Source organism: Platalea leucorodia, assembly GCF_965183815.1.
Source record: "Platalea leucorodia genome assembly, chromosome: 5".
In the NCBI taxonomy this organism is placed as follows: domain Eukaryota; kingdom Metazoa; phylum Chordata; class Aves; order Pelecaniformes; family Threskiornithidae; genus Platalea; species Platalea leucorodia.
The window spans coordinates 3696992-3715762 of record NC_138827.1 but is presented as its reverse complement, the minus strand read 5'-3'; the positions used below and the strand labels follow the sequence as shown (position 1 = coordinate 3715762).

Below are 18771 nucleotides of genomic sequence, written 5' to 3'. Positions count from 1 at the left end.
AACAAGTGATGGGACGAGAGGGAACGGCCTCAAGCTGCGCCAGGGCAGGTTTGGGTTGGGTATTAGGAAAAACTTCTTCCCCGAAAGGGCAGTCAGGCCCTGGCACAGGCTGCCCAGGGAAGTGGTTGAGTCCCCATCCCTGGAGGGATTTAAAGGACGGACAGACGTGGTGCTCAGGGACATGGTTTAGTGGTGGGCTTGGCAGTGCTGGGTTAACGGTTGGACTCGATGATCTTAAGGGTCTCTTCCAACCTTGACGATTCTGTGATTCTATGATTCTGCCTCCTTCTACACAGCAAATTAGGAGGAAATAAGAAAGCCATTGGAGAGTACGGATCGGATGGGTTATGGTGTGCTTCTGAGTGACCAGCAGAAAGGGCGGGATAGACAAGGAGCAAGAAGAAGAATTCCAGGAATAGGATCATTTTTGCTTGTGCCCACAGTCAGATTCATTAGTTTTATTTTCTCATGTGCTCTCGAGTAACAGACATGTAAGTGCTGGAGCAAGGCAGAGTGTTCGGGAGGAAAAGAAAACGACACTTACCACTGAGGAGGAATTTCCACAGGGACAAAATTCCGCTGGCACAAGTGAACAAAAGCTGCTGCTAGGCTGCAGGCAGCCCTCAGCCCGTGCGAGTCACAGCTGTCGTAGGCACACATGCTGTAGAAGGGGGCAGGGTCCACCTTGAACACAGAGCGGGGTGTTGAGAGGAGTGGTGCGCGGGGTGTGATTTGTGTCTGCCCCACCCCGCCCTGGCCCTTGCTGGGACCAGTCACCAGCCTTTACTCTCTTCCTAACGCTGAGGGCTTGGTTTGTGTTTCCAAATTCCAGACCTATAGGCTGAAGAGTGGTGCAAAGGCATGCCAATATTTTGTGGATGTCAAGGACCTTAATTTATATTTGTGGTGATATAACACTTTTTTTTTTTTTCTGTCTAGAAACTAAACTTCTATATCCTTGCAACAATTATGTGTACTCCTTTGAAGCGTGACATGCGGTATTCAGATAGTTCTTTGCTGGCTGCAGTTATACTTACAACTTTGAAGCAGTTCCTAAGAAGGGAATGTGATTCTTCAAAAAACACTTTACAGACTTTTTGCCTAGCTGTAATTGGACATGGCTTCACTTTCTTCTGTACGAGACCGCACTTGTTCACCTGGGAAAACAGAATTACTCAAGTTGGGGTTTTTTGTTTGTTTGGTTGGTTTTTTTTGTTAAACATCAGCCTAGCATGAATTCTTCAGATTTCCAGCACGAGATGGTGTGAAGGAAGACACAGGCAGCTCGGTACACTGCTCTGATTAACATTTATTGTTCGTTAATATTGAGAAGTACCTTGCACTCTTCATAAACAAAAATGTATGTCTCTCAAATATTACAGATTACATGGTTTCCTTTTTCTATTGATTTTGTTATTCACTGAAGGATTTTGGTGGGTGGCTGCTGACGCAGTAAGTAGGTGGCTAGTTGTCTTAAGTTCTATTATATATGACAGATCAGAGTTGTGCTTTACGAGATCTTTTTGTTGGAGGAAAAAAAAAATCTCCGTATCCTTGGTGGGTTATTCATGGGTAATAAACAACAAGGCAGCTTTAAAAAAAACAAAAACCAACCACCAAAACCCCAGACTGGAGGTCCCTACAATTACAAGCGGCACAGGCTGGTAATAAAGCTCCTGGGAGCGAGCTGCCACTCTGGGTTCATAGCTCGATGTGAGGTGACTCCAGCAAGGCAGAGTGACTGACTGCTTTTATTTCAGGCTTCGCTACCTGGCCAGATTTAACCTGATGGTGGTTTTGCTTTCCGTATCGCGTATAGCCGTGCTAAAACTTCTGCTCAGGGAGGATTTTTGCAAGCTCCGTTTTATCAGCGCAGCTGAATACGCTGCCTGTTGGAACTGGGCATTTCCACCCTATCATCTCTTCCTGCCGCTTTAGAAAAGGTGCTAAGACTTCGCATGAACTCCCGGCTTGGCACACTTGTATTTCTGGCCATCGCTTCACTGATGTACGATAACGGTACGTTATTGGCAAGTCAGTCGTTTTATTACTTGTTTCTGAATGGGATACGACTGCAAACAGCGCAGAGTTCAGCTAGAGTCATCTAGAAATTTTTCTTGGCGCTACACAGCACTGCGAAGATGCCATGGCCTACAAATAAAACATATAAATCAATAGTGTAAGCGCAGCTGCTGTGCCAATAGCCACTTAAAGAAGGACATACATGACTTCCCAGCTTGTTTATGACAGTCAGTTTCTTACGTATTGCTTATTAATCAATTGATTATTATTTTTAGTTCAACTTCTCTGGGTAGTTTTGCATTAGATGGTTGCATTTTTATGAATATATTACAAGTTAATATTTGTAGCAATTAAGAAAATTATGCCTACAGTCAGTCACGTCATGATCCCACCCCATTATTAACATAAACGTAGGCTGCAGACTCATTAGATGCAGCTCTCCAACAGCACCAAAAAGTACAGGATACTTGAAGCAATCCTCTTTTTTTAAAGTAAAGTACTGAAATAAAGCTGAAAACAGTAGCATTTCTGTGCCTAGAACTCGGACATCAGCTGGTGAGAGAAGGTAAAGGGAAGAGTCGCAGAATCTTGGCAGTAATGAGATGCTGGTTTCTTTTTTTGTAACAGATTCTTACATCAGGCTTGAAGGGATTTGGAGGATCCCATCAACGTGGCTTGAGAGCACAGTAAGGCTACTTTTTTTTCTTTTTTGGTGAGTTGCATCCACAAATGGCTACGTACACCTGCATGCTTTCATGCTTAGATTATTTTCAGCTGAAGATAAGTTACATGAATTAAGGTGAAGTCTCTCTGAAGCAAAGACATTACTGGTGTAAGAGAGTTACAACATTTACTTAAGATAGTTATAGGAAGTCCTTTCACACAAGTTAATAACTGAATCAGTAGCAGCTAACCCTCCAAAAAAAGTCTCGGCACTTAGTGGTATGGGGATGGAGAGCAACTTTACTAGTTACTGCTCTCTAAAGTTTTGTTCCTTGGTAAGATGAAAAGCAGGAAGAACAAAAAAAAAATTAAGAGGCTCAACATACCCAGCTACAACAAACAGCTCTAAAGAAACCTTCAAGAGGGAAAACCTCTGGTACAAACTGTGGCCTGGCTGATGAACAGCTGGATTTGTCCCAGACCAAGTACCACCTGGCTCTGCATTCCAGACAGAGGTGTTCTAACTAGGAAAACACCAAAGGTACTTGGTGCCAACATCGCTTTCTTCTAGCAGCAGGAGCAGCCTCCACGTTTTGCCTTACCACTTAGGCCAAAAATGCTCAGCGCCTATCTACAGGGAATTCTTGTATGGTTTTTAGCAAATACATGCAACCTTTTCCCTGGTTAAACACAGGAAAACAAGTGATACACAGCATGCTGCTGTTGTCACTAACTAGCTTTAGTTCGTCTAAGCCAAAACAGTCTGTCGCGCGTTGCCCTTTCTGCCCCAGCAGCGTTGGTAACCCGCGCAGAGAGAAGCCCTTCAGCTCCTTACCTGCCAGCTCCGTGTGAACTCCTGCACGTTGTCAGTGAAGGAACGATTAGGAAGCATCCATTCATTTCCAGCTTCGTTATCGTTGGTACCAAAGAGCCCAGCTGAAACACCTGGAATGAAATTGAAATGGAATAAAATAGTAGTTGTCACGGGTAGACGCAGGAAAATTTTAGAAGCTGTCTCTGGGCTCTGATGGTCCTGTAGAGCAGAGCTCAGCTGCAGTGTGGGAGAGGGAAAGTATGCCCAGGCATCCCTTACGGATTTTTCTCAGCCTGCACTGCCATCTCATTTGTTAGCTGTTCAGTTGCTTCTCCTGACCAGCTAAAGGCATTGTATCCATTCTTTGCTAATCTCAGGGGTCCGAGTTTTCAAATAGCGTGGGGAACGTATTCCAGATATACCAAAAACCCTGGAAGCTTTCGGGCCTCCCTCTGTGGAGCAGTGAGTCTCAGACAGGGTTTGGGGTTGGGCTGACTGCGTTATAGCTACCCCCTCTTTCTGTCTGCTTTGTTGGCGTTGAAACAACAGTAACCTAGGTAAGCACTTGCTGTTCTGGCTGGAATGGCACACAGCCTGCTTTATTTGGCAATAACTGGGAGCGCCTAGGGCTATTTCCAGGGTGTGTACACATGAAGAGGGGGAAAGCAAGTGGAAGACAACCCACATGCTGCTGCTGCAGGTGATGATCATTTGGAGAGAAAAAACAACTACCAGCTGACACAAGCTGTATGGCTGATACTCACCATGCTGCCAGCCAGCCAGAGTGACAGTACAGAGATCGTACTGGAAGTCACAAGAGACGGAAACTCCTTTCTGATTAGACACTTCTATTTTGTTGGTTTCCCTCCCTGAATTAGAGGTATTCTTTTCAAGGGATTGATCCAGGACTTGGCAGTTCTCTTCCGCAAAGGAAAAGTTATACATCTTGGATATCTGTTTTAAAATGAAAACGCAATTTCAAATATGCCGCAAGGAAAGTTCAAGGACAGGCAAGCTCCGGCTGGGTTTGCAGGTGGGATGGGGTCAACTTTGCTCAGCCCAGAATTAGGGAGTAAGAACGGGGTTGTGCTCAACTTCTGAAGCGCAGGAAGGCACGAAGCCCCCCGGGTACACCGAGCCTATCGCCCAGCGCGCTCTCCAGGCCTCTCCCACGGCCATTCTCTGAGACCATGTAAGAGGAAAGCTGAAAAGTTCATCGAGCCTCTCTTAGTTTAAGTACCCAGAGAGCAAAGAGGCAGCCCTTGAGTTAAAACTGGTTTTGTTTGGGGGAGTTATTTCCTGATTAAAAAGTGATTACTTTCTAGCACTTCTCTCTGAGAGCTGTTCTGGTCTATGTTTTGAGCATTAATATTTTGAAGACTTTTTTTTTTTTTTCTTTTTTTTGTTTGTTTTGTTTTGGTTGGTTGGTTGAAGAACATTTCTGGTTTGCAAAAGAAGAATGCTTGACTTTCCCCTCCTACCTTCAGTCTTGGGTAGATCCTGATCACAGTCTGGTTCATCTCTACATACAGCGATCTTGAGTTACTGGTTTCCTCGTTTAGTATTACAGTGAAAGTATTGTGAACAAAATCCTTGGCAAGAAGGACACTGCACTTGGATGCCAAATCATAAATTTTTCCATCGAAAGTCATAAGATGCTTGGTGCCCATTAACAGAGCATGATCTGGAGAACGACATTTCAGAAGAAACATCAGTGAGTTTTTCCACGGAGCAGGAGGTGCTGTGCTACTACTTGCATACTGCAACACAAACAGCTCCTGGCTGGCATACGCTTAAAATAATTTCTCAAGCTATTGTTACATTTTCGTTAGTTAGAAGTTGCTCTGCAACAAAAACATCTCCAGAAAGGAAACAATCTAATAATTTCTTTTTCATTCTAGATCCACCTGAGTGTCCTAAAACTTTGAGAAACATGAATTGGGATTCAAAGCTCATCTTGATTTATAGTCATGCTACTTGATAGTCATATGTGTAAGCCCCGCCCTTTATATACACCTTATACACTCCTGTGCAGAGGACGAAGCATGTTAACTGTCTCAACAACTACCCTGTCAAACCAGAGCACCAAGCAGAGTTGCAGTCGAGGAAACGCTGCTGATGTATCACTGAGCCTACTTGGTCACTAGGAGCTATTTTCAGTGCCCTGCGTTGTGCCGGCTCCGTGGGAGAAAGCCTTTAAAAATGGTTCTTTCTGGAAAAACCATTATCTACAAGGGACAGTTGGGACTGTTAACGCAGTCTTTTGGCATCTAGCAATGCTTTTTCGGGCAATACTGTCTCTGACGTTTCATCCTAGAGTCAGCAGAAGTGATGTCACCCGTTTCAAAGTATCGACAAAGGCTCCACGGCAAGACCCAGGGCCAGCAGGTATGACGCACCGAACCATTGACTCACAAGAGCGTGTAGATAAGACGGGTAAATGCCGCCTGCTGATTTCCAGTCTCAACAATAGGAAGTGCAAAGAGTTGCAAAATTTGTATGAATATGAAGTAAAGCAGTGTGTATTGCACGTCAGCTTTAGCCAAAGCGTTGATATTATACATACAATTATTGTTTTACAAGAAAGACTATATGTAAAGGTTATAGGAAGATTATTAATTAGCAATCATCTCTGTGTAAACTACTATTCCAAATACGATTTGTAAAATTTAGAAGTAAGTGGAAATAGACCCAATTACAAAACGAAGCAGCAGTTGACAGGGCTTACATTCAAAGGGACTCTCCATCATCCTCCGTTTGAATCTATAATACTCTGCAACTAGGTTGATACTGTAGAGGTCTTGGAGAGGCCTCATTAGCTTTTCTTCAATGAGATAATTAGTAATATTTGCCAGATCCAGGGAGCGGTCTGCTTTAGGAAGTACTGGCAGCTTTACTGCCACTGAACAGTTCCTGTAGAATACAAACAAAACAGCATGTGCCCTTATCTGCTCAGCTGACGAAATGCAGTTGCTTTATTATTAGAAATGTGGAAGTGAAATATTCATAAGAACCGTTAGTCTGGCTAGAACGGCAAAACAAAGATACACAAAGGCTAAGACCTGCGGTGCACCGCGCCATATAAGGCCAGTTACCATAGTTATCGCTATTCTGTTTGCTTCTCAGCAGCTTCTTCTGAAACGCAGCCTGTGCCGCTAGCCAACAAAAATGAACACTATGGTGTGATGCCACGTGCCCAAAGCAAAGCACGGTCGGGTGGTCGTCCGCACCCCTCAGCGTACAAGCTGGTGTAACTACGCACATACCCATTTAGAACGCTACCTGGCAGCAGGGATCCTGCAAAAAACCCACCAATTACCTGGCTGAAAAACTGTAAAGGTTGAGTAAGGGCTTCCGGATCTTGCTCACAGCTCTAGAGAACATGGCCTCAGCCCACCTGAGCATCTGCTGGGTAGTCTGTTGGAGAGCCAGAAAAGGAGGAGGTTACAAACTGACTTCAGTACGGCTTCGGGGTCAGTACTCGATCATGAGTTCTAAAGCAGTAGTCAGTGAAATGGCCCTTTAGCGTCTCCTGCATTTGTCACTCGCCTGACAGCATCTTGGCATTGAGAGGTTGATATCCAGAAGACAGACACTCGTCACTACAGCAACAAATAATGGCCAGAAATAAATCCTTCCTAAAATAACATTACTTAAAGCGTACCAATACTTCACTGAGGTAATGGGCTTCAGTAGCTTGCAAAGGATTGATATCTTTGTTAATATAAGTTGGTGTCAAGATACAGCCTTTATGCTCTTCATTTCAACTAGATGAGCCCAAACCTATTTATACATTACTTGCTGGAATCACAATCCCTCCTCTCTATGGAAGAAAAGCACAAGCTACGTGAACGGCAGATTACTGCTGCTGCGATTTCAACCACCGCTAGTAAAACCACCCCTCCTCTAGCTGGAAAAGTACTGCTTTCAAAGCAGGGCAAGTATTTCAGGAACAGTAAATTAGCCGTGCACACGCTTGTTATGTGGAAAGATAACTGCACTATTTCCATGGCAAAAATATTTAACTATTTTTGTGTATCCATAGTTCAAAGCTGAGACTTAAAGTTGTAGGCCTTGTCTTTCACACCATTAAAAATGGAGAACTGAATTATACCAACCATATCCAAGGCTGCTTTCACGGCCCGTAATGCCACCTGGACTGGCTCCATTAGCCACACGTCTTTTACAACCCTGGGCAGAAAAGCCTGGATTTTCTGCATGTACTCTTCTGTCTTCTCCTGCCAAACTTCATCCAGTGGCTTCAAGGTTACATCGTAGTAGGCATCCTTCAAAGTTGCTAATGGCTCTGAAGCAAACACATGACATGGAACACACCTTAGCTAGGCTGTGTGTTACAAAGCAGCTGTTTGTTTGTTTGCTTCCCCACAGCTTCCAGTGTTAAGTGAAGGAGGGACACAGAAAACAGGAGAGGGCAGCTTTGTTTTCATGGCAGTCAGGCACATTTCACAGCTGTGTGCGTGCACACAGCGTTGCGAAAACGCTAAAGAGGCATTTGGCTATAACCCCGATCCACTCATACGCCTTATGTTATAAATACATTGCTGCTTTCCAAAATAAATGTAAGGAGTGCTTTGCAAGACGCCACCAGCAGAGCTGTACAGCTCAGCCCACGCCTGCTCAAGGAATAACACAACGGTTTGGTCACAACTCATTTGGAACACAGTATATCAACAAAAATCCCACTTTTGAGTGGGAAGAGTCTAGAGGTAAGTGGCCCAAAGTGAGGTTTTAATCTTGTGAGCACTGAAGGTTCTCTCAGCTAATTACAGCTGAGCGCATTTCTCGATGGTTTCGGTGTGGGCCATGGTCCAGCTGAGCAGTGAATTGGTGGCTACTGGACAGGCTTGTTAAAAACAGCTCAAGTGAAATCCGATTAGTACAAGCGTTCAAAACTCGAGGGTGGATATGAACAGCGCTTTGGGAGGAAATGCTTGCCAGGGAACCGTTAGCAGAAATGCTTCAGCTTAGGAATTAGGGCTCTGTTCTCATCCAATTGAACCCAGACTCCTGTGTCCAGGAGAATGCCCCTTCGATGATTTCATTAGGACGGTCGTCACGCTGAGGCTACTTAGAACTTATTGCATCAAGGCTCCCGTTCTGTAAACTAAGAGCCAAGGTCAGCACTTTTTGCTAGATCAAAATAGAAACATTTGTGCTGTTCAGCATCTTTTATGCTCAAGTTTCTTTTGCCTTGCACTGACATTGTCCTTATTCTCCTTGCTTTGCGTAGTTTTGCTTACTTTGCAATTCCTTCTGCATTTGCTGGACAATGTCTTGGATTTTATCCAGGTAAAGCGGGAGCTTGCTTCTCAGTATCTGCCTGGTTCCACTTTGCTTCCACACCTGGCTGAGAGCTCTACCCACACCGTGGAGGAATCCTGCTGCCTTTTGCAAGGCTATCGAAGGCCAGCCAGCTGCCTCAGACAGAAAATCGACTTGCTGCACCTACAGTGGTTCCCAAAAAAGAAGAAATATCAAAATACATAGTGATCACAGGCAAAGCTTTGACTCCATTCCAAGGCGATTCTGAACTCCTCAGTGTTGGTGCAGAGATACAGGATCTCTGCCATGAAACATGGTTTTTGTCTGTGTATGAACTGCAGGTTAGCACAGGATTAACCATGTAAATGTTTGAGCAAAACAAAACGACTGCGTGCAATATAATGATTTTTAATTAACACTGCACGAACATTTCACGGTGCTTTCGCAGATGATGTACAGGTACTTACTGATCTCCTGAATCTCCACATATATCCATCAAACTTCTTCATCTTCTCCATCAGTTTGGCTTTCAGAAGGCTCCCAATTTCCTTAAGTTTGTACTGTGAGAAGATGAAAAACAACCTTGAATTTCTGATTTAGAATTGCTTGTGCTGGGTTCAAATCACTCAACGTTTGTACTAGTTTAAACGCCAGCAAATATCCGCAGTGGCCTCCCATTTCTCAGGGGAAACGACTTGTGCGTTATTCAGTGGTTAGAAATGGGAACAGAAGAGTCTACGGATGAAAAACTGAAAAGCCTCCTCCCAGCAGAGAGTATGGGAAACCCTAGCAGCAGTAAAAGCACAGTCAGGAATTCTAATCGTAGTTTTGTAACCAACGTGCGGAGCAGCCCTGGCACGTTACTGCTGCTCTCGCTTTATTTACGTACCCTCTTCAGAGAATATCCCTGTTAGGAGAGGGTTCCGTATTGGCTCTGCTTGCTAGGAATGGCTGAACTTTTTAATTCTCACCATGGATATCTTTTCACACCACAGTGAAAAATAATGTTATGATGAGTTGAAGAATTGCGTAATTCCCCTGTTTGCCTGGTTACTCCCCAAAACTCACACCTGAAGCCTACCTGGAAGATGCTCCATCAAACTGGCAGGATTAAACAATATTCTGGAAAAACCATACTGCAATTAACTGCCACCGAAGGGTCTCACCTCAGCCTTAAGAATTGGATCCCCGCATCCATGAGCCAGAAAACTCAGGCTTCCATTAACAGCTGTTAGAGTCATTTGGCCCACGTTTTCTTGCCTTTCGCCATTAACGCTGAGGTAGGTATTGACGGCAGCCATCTGTCGCCCATCAGTACAAGCACTGACTTCCATTCCTTCTTCCAAATCCCCTGCGAGAATGAAAAGAGCGAGCTTCATTTACAGGAACAACACTGACAGGCATTGTTTCAAAGCCAGCTTTTTAATTACTTAGGTGATCAATCAGTGTCTGAGTGTTAGGTGTTTGTGGAAAAAAACCAAGAGAAGATAAACAGGAGAAAATTAGATCAGTGTTAGTGTTTGATTTCTCTCTTCTGTGTGGCTTGTGAATGATTTACAAATACAGATGTGCTACTGCAAAGAAAGCACTGAATTAATACCAATCTAAATAATTCCCTCCGTCACAGTGATTCACAGGCTTTTTTCTACTTTAGTCTTCCACTGTCCCTTGTTGCTGACACTTCAAAACAGCTTAGAGCATAAAGGAAGGAGTGTCAGTCACTCATCCACCCACCACACGCATAAGTTGTTCCTGCCCAAGTAGTGATGAGCATAAGCAGAAATGGTTGGCGAAGTGCGCGTTGCATCTGTGTTGAGAGAGTTGAGTTGAATCGTTTCTACAAACTTCTGACTTCAGTAACTCCCAAACTAATGGTCTCAGTCTCAAATACATCGCAACACTTACAAGCGAGGCCATGAACCTGAGAGAAATTCCATTGCAGAAGCGTGGAATGGCAAACCCATAACTGAAACTAGGACTGGGATTGTCAGCAACGTGCGTTTGAGGCAGCTGTCGTGCCACCAAATCTACTCGGTTTGCACACAAATCTGATGTAATTGAAAGGTGGATGAGTCACAACAGAAAGCGCTCGGAGCATCTCATTCCATCGAACTTTAGTCATCTAAAAGTTAGGCACGGTCTGAGCCAACAGCCCTCCTTCCTCTCTTGCCAGCCAGAACTGACTGCTGCCGAGGGAGTCACCTGCAGAGGGGGATTTCGCACACCCCGTTTCATACAGCTCGTGCAGCATGGGGCAGAGCCAGCCTCTGGGGTGCTTTTCTCCTTCCCTTCGTTGAAATTGGAATGTAATGATTACCTTAAACAAGGCGCACAACTTTAAGATGGCTAAATCAAGATGAAGTTAATCCTATCTGATCACCATCTATTATAATCCTTCCCTGGCTAGTAATCATACAAACGCCTCCCAAACTGACCCTCGTATAACAAGTTTTAAGTTTTTTCATTATCTGGAAGACCATAGCTTGAATCGCCACAAAACTGAGCTAGCTCGGCACTAGAGGGACACAGCCTTTCTTCCTTTCTTCACGCCAGTGACAGCTGTGAATCACAGAATATCTCAAGTTGGAAGGGACCCATGAGGATCATCAAGTCCAACTCCCTGCTCCTTGCAGGACTACCTAAAACTAAATCATATGACTAAGAGCATCGTCCGTGAAGGTACGTACCTTTCAAATGCCCCACGTAGTACTGAAAACACTCCTTTCCTTTAGAAGCAGCTACTTTTACTTTCTCTTTCTGATCAATAATCCCTTCCACCAGGATTTGGCTCTGAACAGCTGAGGAAGTAGCAGTTCCTGTCAGGCCTAGCCAAATATCTTCAAAGGCTCTTAACTGCAGCCATAAAGGAAAAACATTTATTCAAAGCCACCACACAGAATTAATGAATGTGCAGAGATGATGCTCAAATATCAGTGCTTCCCACAGAAGGGTAAGTGGCGAGGGAAACGTTTGCCAATGCTTGTGCACGACACAGGAGTTACGCTCTGAAGAGAGGCGCAAGCGTTAGGATGGTTGGCTCAAGAGCTGAACGACTGCATAGCGCAAGGCTTGTGAACGAAATTTTAATGGTGGCGATGAAAGAAATACACTCTAGCAGTCAGTCCCCTGTGAGGCTGCTATTGGTGCCATTTATTCCAAAACAAAGACTAGAGAAAGCCCAAGTAGAGCAGCTGATATTTCTTTCATCTCCTTTCTAAAGAGAGAGGGAAAAATAATTTAGTATTTGTCCGAGCCCATTAGTGACTAAATCATCATCATTTTCTTAAGGGGTGGCCTGTTGTCTCAGTTAATTATGACTGACTACCCACATTCCTTCCAGTGAAGAGCTGGGATGGTGCTGACCACATTCTGCTGCCACCACCAGCTTCTCCACCTTATTCATTTCACAGAAAATTAAGAGCAAATGCAAAATAGAGGGGGAGAGAAAAAGGAAGATATTTGCCTCAGGATGAGCATCATATTAGCTGTTCTGTGCCTTTCTTAAGGCCAGTTCTTTTTTCTGGCAAATGATGGTTTGTACGAGTCTCACATTTTGTTTCCCTCTTTTTTTTCTTTTTTTTCTTTTTTTCTTTTTTTTTTCGCTATGGTGCAATAGAACATGCCTCACCAAACAGACCAGTCATGCTGGTGAGCTATAATGGCACACAGCCTCTTAAAACTTTTATATACGTGTCCTGGTTTCGGCTGGGATGGAGCTAATTTTCCTCCTAGTAGCTGGTGTAGTGCTGTGGTTTGGAGTTAGGATGAGAATAATGTTGTTAATGCACTGATGGTTTAGTTGTTGCTGAGCAGTGCTTACTCTAAGTCAAGGACTTTTCAGCTTCTCGTGGTCTACTGACTGAGAAGGCTGGAGATGTACAGCAAGCTGGGAGGGGGCACAGCCAGGACAGCTGACCCAGACCGGCCAAATGGGATATTCCGTACCATATGACGTCATGGCCAGTATATAAACTGGGGGAAAGCTGGCTGGGGGCCGCTGCTCGGGGACGGGCTGGGCGTCAGTCAGAGGGTGCTAAGCGATTGCATCGTGCATCACTTGTTTTGTATATTCTTCTATCATTATTATTAATATTTTTACTACTATTTTACTTTATTTCAATTATTAAACTGTTCTTATCTCAACCCACGAGTTTTTTTCACTTTTACTCTTCTGAGTAAAAGAAGAGGGGGGAGCAAGCGAGGGACTGGGGGGTGCTGAGTTGCCAGCTGGGGTTCAACCACGACAATACTCCAGTTGATACACACTTACTGCATTTGGCACGGAGCTCTGCAGATAACTAACGTTGCTGCCTGCCTTTTTCTCTTGATCGTACTGCACGTACGTTGCGTAACTGCTCCTTTAGAAAGAGAACTAAAGAAACCAGGGGTATGTTACGTTGCCTGGACTTGCCTGCTGGTTTAAAGTCACTGGCTGCACCTGATCAGTTTGGAAGATAGATGGCAGTAGGCCTTTAAAAACCAAACCCCAAACCCCACTGCCACAAAAATAAAATAAAAACTCACTTCAATTTCCAAAGAATAGTTCTTCACATCAGCTGTACTCTGATTTTTTAAGGATACTCCAATCAACCCCTCATCTCTCCCACGATCAGCAAGGTGGAATCTGCCCTCTGATTCCAAAATGATGTCGTCTTTGCTGAGCTGGTGTTTTCCAGAGAAAGCAATTACCTAAGTATGTAGCAAAAAGGTGTTAAAACTTAACTCTTCCAAAGAAATGGGCTCTGCATAGAGTAGCAAGAGGTTGTACAATGTTGGCGTTCTCATGAAATTACACAACGAAGCGATGAACAAAACTTGTTGTTTCAGAAAGCAGCACATCCTCCTCCTCACAGCACGGTCTTACTTCATTACATCCTCAGTCGCTGTGGCGTAACAAAGCCTGCTCAGTGATCACAGCCTAAGACGAGCTATAATATAACTATATTTTATTAAAACAAGTCCTTTTTTTTTTTTTTTTTTGGTCTTATGCTTCTCAGCTACTCGCGCTAGGCATTTTGATGCATGACATTGAAGGAAAGGATCCAAAAGAACAGAGAGGCACCTGATTTTGAAGTAACACGCATACCCATTTTTTGCATTATAAACAGGAGCTAACACATCTCGGTCTTGGAAAAAGTTCTCACTGGCATCAGAATGTGGCTGCCGCTGCCCATCGCTAACAGGGTGCGACCGGCTCTGGCAGTACACAAGGAAACCAGCGGAGATGCCTTTTAGCCACCGGGAACTGGAAAGAGACCGCATTGGTTCCAAGTTCCAAGTTTTGTGTTTGTTGTGAATATCTATAGGCATCTCTGGGGTCCAGTGTGCATCTAAGGAAGATCGCGATGGGTCTTCAGTTTATGCGTGTAATATAAAAATAAATGACAGGTATAAGGTTACAATGAGGTTCAAAAATCCATCACTACCAGCAGAGCAACCATAAAAACCAGTAAACTTTTACCTCCAGGGGAAGGAAAGCACTTTTATTCCTCTCTAGTTTCCTTTTTGATCACTCATGAGCCTGTTTTGATATTCTCCAGAAACATGAAATTAAAAGACCTTTGAGAGAGGAATAGGAAAGAAAGAACACGGAGGAAGTGGGAATGTTTACAACTGTAATGGGGCCTATAGAATATACTCCAGTGTCAAACGCAGCCTTTCTGCCTCGACCCATCAAAAGGCACTGTTTATTTATGGTTTGTTAAATTACAGAAGTACGGCAATTCTCGTGAAAAGTTGCAGCAGCGGAAAACAGTCTCCAGCAATTACATTTAAAGTGAAGTAGGTTCAATATGTGTTTATGTGAGACTTACATTTGGAAGGTCACAGAACTCAAAGCTCATATGATAGTCCAGGCAAGAGGAGTAGTTTGTTTCTATTTTACCCAGAATCTTCTGTTTGGTGCATGAGGTCAGGAAGATATTTTCCAGAACAGCTTCTAACTGAAATTTATCAGGATACAAGGATTGGTTTCTCTGCAATGAACCAAGAAAACAAAGTTAAAACATGACAACAGAATTTTAGACACTCCTCCATGCCCACTCATCCCAGCTCTCAACCTCCTCCTGTTCCCGGGCTGGCTTTTTTTATTCCAGTAGCTTCAGGGTTTTAACGTAACATTTCCAAAACGTAACATCTCCACTTGACAACGTTTTGGCTTATCAGCACAGTTACTGGTCCCCATCCTACAGAATTAACTCAAGGGTTTTGCAAATATAGGCACAAGTGAGGCCTATAGTTTGTAAGAACTCGTTTTTTCTTAATTACGCTACATTTAGCTTTCTTTTGATGCAGAGAAATATGTAAAAGGCAAAATGAAATAATCGTATTTCACAGAAAGTGGAGCTCTACAGAAGCTTTCTTAAAATCCACTCAAAATTACATATAAAAACTAAATAAATTCCCATCTATTAAGAACAGCTTCTATAAAAATGGTGAGTTAGCGGATACAACTGCCTTCTCTTACCTCGTAAGTTAAATTGTGTTTGAATTTTTTGTCATCCCAGTTCAGATCTAGATATTCGTTAAACAACGCTGACCTTTGCTCTAGAGACCCACATGCATGCAGATGTTCCATACTTAATACTCTCTGAAGCTAGAAGAGGGAAAAAAAAATAAGACAGACATATTAGTAATTTTCTAAAAAATGTGTTCAGTATATACTAGAGGAGTATGCTTTCTGGGCAAAAATACACCCCTGGGAGAACCCCTGAAAGGTCTGTGTCCATAAAGGAGTGTTTCAATCTCGACCAAGAAACCTAAGGGGTTGACGATTCTGTCCTGAGGGAAAACTGCATCCCAAATACAAACGTATCTGGCGACATGAAACAGAATTCTTCAGAGGTTTTATTTTTCTTCCTCTGAGACATGAAAAGAAAAGGTTGACTTCAAGGAAAAGGTTTTCATACAATAACAAGTGCAGAAAAAATTCATTCTGCGAGCCTCAAAAGCAGGAATTGAGCTACGCCCATCCCTTCTTAGGCTCAAAGACTCATACCTGACCTGAAGCGAGTGTCATGCAGCCACCCCAGGCAGTGGTGTTCATCTTTGATTTATCCTCCAGGGTCAGTCGGATGTCAGCAGGCTGCCCACCATTCCCTGCGAGCTGCAGCTGAAACCAGAAGAGAAGGATTGGTCCAGTGAAGCAAGACTAGAACTACAGAAGAGCCTGCAGGGTGACCTAGCAGAATGATCTCCACCCAGTGGAGGAAAAAAGAAACACAATTAAAACTGCGACAGAGCAACGGTAAAATGCCATTAAACTCCCCGTGGCCTGGAAGCTCAGGGCCTTAGGCAAACACGCAGGGAAATTGCACTTTTACAACTGAGGCAAGAGAAGTCTTTCTGTTATCTTCTCTGGAAGCTGCTTTGGGCCTTTCATGCATAGCAATTAATGATGCCCATGGAATAACGACACTACAAGAGAATTCCTCTGAATACGATGCTCGAGACATGTTGACTACTGAGTGGAAACAACCTGAGGGCACTCTGCGGCACCGCCGTGAGTACCAAGAAGACTCCAGATGAACAAACAGGACATTGTACAGTTTGTGCAGCTCATTATTGAGCAGAAAGTCTTCAGCCTCAGCAACTGGGGTGTCCTGACCCGCGCAGTCCATTTTCAGACAGAAAATATTCTGTAGTCTCTGATCTTGAAGGAGGATTTGTGGAGTTCTTCCTCTTTTTCCCCAGGTATGCTTTGCGAGCGCACCTCACAATTGTATTTTAAAGCCTTTCTAGTCTCGCACGTTTTCACACTTGTGTTGCAATTTCCTACATAGTCCAAAAATTTAGGTTTGCTGTACATGGGTATCAAAGGGTTACTGGTTTGGTGGGGGTTTTTTTGGTTTGGGTTTTTTTGGGGGTTTTTTTTTGTGTTTTTTGTTTGGTTGGTTGGTTGTTTTTTTGTGGAATAGGAGCTTGTTCACCACTTTGCGGACAAAATCTGCCTAATTTTCATTGCTAGGCTGGCTCCTGCGCGCTTCTGGCTTCTCACCATCCAAAATGGGTCGATGCTAAAACTGCAAGACAGATACTGCCAGCGAGCACCAGTAATGCTTAGAGAAGGAAACAATGCTGGTGGTTTGGACTGAAGGAGATAACAGCACTCGGTGCTCTTTACATTTTTCAGGATGGTACCTGGTGCTGCAATTCTTTGAGATGAAAGGCACACTAACAGTAAGTGCACTACTACAACTTTGCATTTTGCAGCCCTTCCTCATGATCTCACCTGATGGTTGTACTTTCTGCCTCTTCTTTCCGACAGGGAATGGACCTCCAGTTGTTTCAGAGTGTAATTAAATGAGTGGGCGACGGTGGCTCTGTAGTTCATACGGTCCCTTCCAAACTTCAGAGACGATGACACCGATACCTGAGCCATATCACCAGATGTAAAAGGAACTCGTGAAATAAACCACCGCTCACCCACTGACCCCAAACCTACACCCGGTACGGTTTCCCTGTACCTTTTCCTCAGATGAATTATGTGCGTAAGAAAGCCCTTTTTACAGTAGAGAGGCAAATTAATGTTCAAGTGAGGACGTTCTTGCTACTTGAAATTCCTACATGGCGCAGCTGAAAGTAAAACTATCCTCTGCATTTTACTAAAATCATGAACCACGCTTAAGTTTGATGAGGCTTACGTTTGGTCTCGTCTTTAGGCACTGTAGGCTCCACTGCCACAGAGTCCTTAGATGCAGCTTCCAAAGTTGAAGCACAACAAAAACCATTTGCAGAATCAGGAACTAAATTCGGTAATGTTGCTGGGAGCAAAATATTTTTGTGGTCATTTAAATAGTGGTGGCATTTAAATAGTTGTGGTAATTTAAGTAGTAGTACAAAAATACATTCTGTACACCTTCTAAAGTAAATTTTGGAATTTTAGCACTGTTTAAAGAAATTAAGAATTTCTTTTTGCAGGCTCATTTTTGTTTCTGTATGGTAACATATTTTACACATTGTCTTTTATCTTTCCTTTATTCAGAAAAGACTGTAATACTCAGCCAAGGTGCTGTAGTTCAGACACACACAGAAAGATGGCACAGTTAGTTGCAAATCAGTAAGCTTCCCCATTTAACCACATTTGGAAATCAACTTAACCAAACTTCTAGTTCTGTCTTTATTTATATTTTTAAAAAGTAATGCTGGCTGACTTTAACAAAATAAAAACTGGTTTAAACTGTGCCAAAGTTTTCATTCTCACTAATGAAGAGGAGAAATGAAAGAACGAAATACAGAAGAGCTTCAGCTGAATCAGTAACGCTGAAAATGCTAAGCACAGGTACGTGTCACACTTCTGTGTGGGTAAGCATAGCGTATATCCATGCAACAGGTAGGTTCTCACCCTTTCCAACCTCACACTAATGCTCACGCTTACTCGTTTGTCTTAGATTTTATTTCTTTCCCACTAAGCTGCCTCAAACATGACGTTTGTGCTATTTTTTCCATCTACTCTCCAAAGCTGGCCTAGAGCCTTTGAGAGCGTTGGGAATGGCCTTTATCCAGTGCTTTGAACCATACGCAAGCTGTGGGGTTACTGCAAACAAAAAAATCAGTGTGGCCTGAAAATGCTTCCAACAAGAATATCAGCTGCTCATCTTTCATAGTCATAGGCTTTTATACATCCAAGAAGGATAGTTTGCCTCCTACTTGCATTCCCTGGCTTGCTTAATGCCTTGTTTTTGTTTTTTTTTTAAACAAACAAACAAAAAACCAAACACACACACACACAAAAAAAACCCAAACCCAAACCACTTGATATTTTTGTAATTCTCCTGACATTTTTCTGGTCTGGGCTGCTGTACCTGATCCTTCTCGTTCCAAATGACGGTAAGATCATCCCGGTGACTGCGTGCCGAATGCTTCACATATAAGTTGACCCTGGCATGCCATGGGAAAGGGATGGAGAGAGGATGGAAAAGTTCCACTGCAAGGAAAAAAAGCAAATAAGTTTCCCCCACCACAAATCACGGCTGTTCATTTGCTGATAA

General features: G+C 43.4%; 1 protein-coding gene across 1 annotated transcript; it reads right to left on the bottom strand.

Annotated features, from left to right (window-relative positions):
• Window positions 1-540: 540 nt before the first annotated feature.
• On the bottom strand, window positions 541-12009 carry LOC309591436 (uncharacterized protein; the record flags this gene model as incomplete). The annotated part of the gene is made up of 10 exons (XM_082313763.1): window positions 9949-12009; window positions 9250-9342; window positions 8761-8965; window positions 7618-7805; window positions 6819-6916; window positions 6228-6412; window positions 4981-5183; window positions 4264-4453; window positions 3521-3630; window positions 541-684 (listed from the first exon to the last, which is right to left on the bottom strand). The coding sequence occupies exons 1-10, from the start codon at window positions 10159-10161 to the stop codon at window positions 541-543; spliced, it is 1629 nt and encodes a 542-aa protein (XP_082169889.1). The 5' UTR covers window positions 10162-12009.
• Window positions 12010-18771: the final 6762 nt, after the last annotated feature.